Source organism: Papaver somniferum, chromosome 5, assembly GCF_003573695.1.
Source record: "Papaver somniferum cultivar HN1 chromosome 5, ASM357369v1, whole genome shotgun sequence".
In the NCBI taxonomy this organism is placed as follows: domain Eukaryota; kingdom Viridiplantae; phylum Streptophyta; class Magnoliopsida; order Ranunculales; family Papaveraceae; genus Papaver; species Papaver somniferum.
Window position 1 is genome coordinate 61207546 of NC_039362.1, and position 4081 is coordinate 61211626.

The 4081-nt window shown below is 37.7% G+C and overlaps 1 protein-coding gene across 2 annotated transcripts; it reads left to right on the forward strand.

The window, feature by feature from the left end:
- Nucleotides 1–512: 512 nt before the first annotated feature.
- On the forward strand, nucleotides 513–3471 carry LOC113281686 (cyclic dof factor 1-like). 2 transcript variants are annotated; one of them, XM_026530481.1, is made up of 2 exons: nucleotides 513–915; nucleotides 1822–3471. In XM_026530481.1, exons 1-2 carry the CDS (start codon nucleotides 727–729, stop codon nucleotides 3109–3111), a joined length of 1479 nt encoding a protein of 492 aa, XP_026386266.1. In that variant the 5' UTR covers nucleotides 513–726; the 3' UTR covers nucleotides 3112–3471. The 2 variants fall into 2 exon arrangements, with proteins under 2 accessions (XP_026386266.1, XP_026386267.1); XM_026530482.1 differs by lacking the exon at nucleotides 513–915 and adding an exon at nucleotides 1375–1519.
- Nucleotides 3472–4081: the final 610 nt, after the last annotated feature.

Genomic DNA, 4081 nt, shown 5'->3' on the forward strand with positions numbered 1-4081 from the left:
AATAAGGTGTAAATATGAAATTTATAGGACTTTACCCTTGGATCTTGTGCATGCAATACCACTTAAACTACATTCAACTTGTCTAGCTCATGCTTTTAGCAGACATCGGACTTTGACGCTGAATTTAAGGCCATCTCAATTAGTAACAAAACAACCAAGAGATTGAGCTGTTTGATTTGGTATTTTATGGGAAGCCGTGTTACTAATCCTGCTCTACTTTGCAGCTTTGGTAAGACACTTCTCGCGTCGACAAAAGCAGCTTTGGTGTAGTTTTTAGACACCTCTCGCGTCGACAAAAGATACGACGTTATCAGAATATCATCCAATGTAGAAGAAAAATCGGCGAGGAATTGAAAAGGAGTGGGGATATTGCTGACTTGGACGTGGGAGTCCATCCAGCTTTCTTTTTGTGATGCGAGTCATTTAAGATCTGCAAAGCCACAAGAACTTGTGGCTCACAAATTTTCTTCCATATGACGTGGCGTCCAACAAAGCTCATTAAACACACAAGTAAAAATCATTTCCAAACTCACCTCAAAATTATCTCAACGCAGCGCAAAGAAAAATAAACAGACAGACTACTCCAAAATCACTTTATCAAATCCCAAACTGAAACAACAAAATCCTAGTAAAGCTCGAGATTATCGAACTCAAACTCACTATTTTTAGAGAGAGAGAGAAAGGAAAGAAAATCTAGCGAGAAACAGAGAAAGAATACAGAAAGAAATGTCAGAAGCCCATAAAGATCCGGCTATCAAGCTATTTGGGAAGACAATTCTTCCTTTACCTTTATGTAGCAGCGAGAATTCAGTCATATCCATAGATAGAGGAGGAAATCATGACTTCTCTAATCAAAATTCACCGGAGAATTTCAGGGATAATAATGAAACAAGTCGAGCAGTTCTACAAGCTAAGGTATAAAAATCTAGCCAAAATCTATAGTTAATGAGAATTTTGAGTTTAGATTTTGAAAATCTATTGACAACCCAGAATTCATTGACCTGAAATGAATAATGGGTTGATATTACTTTTGATGTTTAATTTTGTATGTTCTTCTACTATGATTGATTTTGTTCTTTCTATTTTAGTGTTTCAGTTGTATGTATGGTTTGTTAGGTTTGTTTCCCTTTTTTGAAGGAACTTCTCTATTTTGGGGATTGATGATAGTGTCCTTGTTTTAGTATCAATTTTAGTTTGGTTGTACTTCAACTTCTGTCTAAAATCTTTCCTCTTTTGTAATTTAAAGATTTTTGTTTCAATTTCAGTAGAATTTTCATTTTTAGAGTTCAGAGTTTTTGAGGTCCACTACCTTAAAAAGATGTTTTTAGTGGTTGAGGGTTGTGAGATCTTTTTTAGTGGTTCAGTTTTGTTTCATGTTTTTAGTGGCTCAGTTTTGTTATACAAAAATCTCCCATGTGTTCTGTTCCTATAGATCTCTAGGGACTGAACTTTGTTCATATCATCATATTAACCTACAATTCTTCCTTTCCTGATTTGCTATTCAGTTGAGAGCTTCAAAGTAATTAATTTTAGTATTTTATTGAATTTCAATTGACTATAATTGAGTGAGAATGAGTATGTTCCTTGACTTGAATTTCTCAAGTCCTGTTTATGTATTTGGGAAGTAACTTGGTGTTTACTAGTAGTCCCTTTGATTGATTCTGTGCCTACTAAGATATTGAAGTTTAAAGATCTTGTTACGTCTAACTACGGAGAATTGAACATGAAATTTTCCTTGATTTGATAGAACTATCCATACATCGTTGAATAAAACTTTCTTTTTATTTGCCACTAACCATAATTTTTGTTTATAATTTTCAGAATTCAGAAGCAAGAGAACCTTCCAAAGCTAACGAGAAAGATGGAACATCAGCTATGGCTCTTGAAGAGCTAAAAATTCCGAGTACGTCCTCTGGAATGAATGACAACCCTAAAACACCATCATCTGACAAAGAAACTGCACTACAGAATGCGGAAGAAGAAAATAGCGAAACTAGTGCCTCACAAGATAAGACTCTAAAGAAGCCTGACAAAATTCTTCCATGTCCTCGCTGTAATAGCATGGACACAAAGTTTTGTTACTACAACAATTACAATGTTAACCAACCACGACACTTCTGCAAGAACTGCCAAAGATATTGGACAGCTGGTGGAACCATGAGAAATGTTCCAGTTGGTGCTGGACGTAGAAAGAACAAGAATTCAGCTTCCCATTACAGACAATTGTCCGTTTCTGAGACCATTCATACAGCTAATACTAATATTTCTGATGGGATTCAACATCCAGCTTTTAAACGCAATGGAACGGTTCTCACCTTTGGATCAGAGAATCCCTTATGCGAGTCTATGGCTTCGGGTTTGAGCCTTGCAGACCAAACAATGTTAAAGAATGGATTTCACCGGTCAGAAGATCAAAAAATTCCAGATTCTTGTGGAGGAACGAAGGATGAAGAGAACTCGAGCAGATTTTCTTCAACTGCTTCTAATTCTACTCAAGGAAGTAGAGTTGGATTACACGAACCAGTGATGCCGAATTGTCATGGTTTCACTCCACAAATGGCATGCTTTCCAGGGTCTCCTTGGGGCTATCCATGGAACTCAGCTCAGTGGAATTCAGCAGTACCTCCTCCCGGTTTTTGTGCTTCGAGCTTTCCCATACCTTTTTATCCCGCAGCTCCTTATTGGGGTTGTGCAGTTCCAGGAAATTGGAGCCTTCCTTGGTTAGCTCCATCATCTTCTGCACCTATTTCAGGTGGTCCACCTCCACCAGGATCTAGTACTACACTAGGAAAGCATACAAGAGAAGGTGACACAGTTAAACAAAATGTTCCAGTAAATGAAGATAAACCAGCACAAAGTAATTCATCAGAGAGAAGTCTTTGGATTCCTAAGACTTTGAGGATTGACGATCCTGGTGAAGCTGCAAGGAGTTCCATATGGGCCACACTAGGGATCAAAAACGACATAGCTGATTCGATCAGTGGAGGAAGTCTCTTTAAGGCCTTTCAGTCGAAGTCTAGTGAAAAGAGTCACGTAACGGAATCCTCACAGGTATTGCAAGCAAACCCTGCAGCCTTGTCTCGGTCACTAAACTTCCAGGAAATCTCATAATGGGCGTTGCAGGAAACTTTTTAGAAATGTTTCATGGCAGTGGAATGGGTTCATTGAGGTGGCTTTCACCACATGTTGTTTCCATGTAGAATACGTCGATCCATCAGCTACATTCCACGACATCCTAGAAAACGAGGTTGAAGATCTTGTTTCCGTGGTGTGAAATTACTATTACTACAGAGTAGCTTAATTTAGATGAATTCCTATTTCGTTTTTTGACCTTAAAATTAGACGGTTTGCTTGCTCAGGTAGAGTTCATGTACATATCAATATATGGATTAGGGAGAGATTCTTAGCTCTACCAATTTCTCAGATGTACTAAAATAAAATTTGTGAATTAAATCAGGAATTTCTTCTTCATGTTCTGTGTGTTCAGAACGTATAAGCCTGAAAGCTTTCATCGTGTTCTCTACTTCTCAACCTACCTTGGCAACAGAAACCAATACCTTGGTGAACCTGTTTCTACATTTGTTTTGATACTCACAAACATAATCCAGACATGGCCACCATTTCACAAAGACAGAAACTGCCATATGTTGCATACTTGCAGTATATCATCTCAAAATTCCACTAAGATGTCCTGTATTCACAACAACAACGGATAACAAACAAATGACAACGGAATGTAGATCTTAGAGATCTTTTGTACTCAAAATTATGAATCTTGTCTAGAGGTTGGGAAGATCCAAGAGAACTTTTGCCTGGTTTGGATTAGGTCCGGGTAGTAGAAGTCATTCTTTACAGCTTTCTTTGGAACAACCTAAGGAGACATTACTATGGGAAAGATACTTGAAATGGAGCAAAATTTAAAATGGCAAGCTCATGTAGGTCCTCTCTTGTTGAAGATAAACTTCAATTCTACCATTAAATCCACAAGAATATCCTTTTCTTTTCTTTTTCACAAGTGGCCGCACAAAAGAAAAAGGTGCAAAAAGCTGTGAACAAAAGTTGTTGTTTCATGAAGTCCATA

Coding starts and splice junctions, on each gene's coding strand:
- LOC113281686 (XM_026530481.1), top strand. CDS start 727: ATGTCAGAAGCCCATAAAGATCCGGCTATCAAGCTATTTGGGAAGACA. Junction 916..1,821: donor GAGCAGTTCTACAAGCTAAG/GTATAAAAATCT, acceptor TATAATTTTCAG/AATTCAGAAGCAAGAGAACC.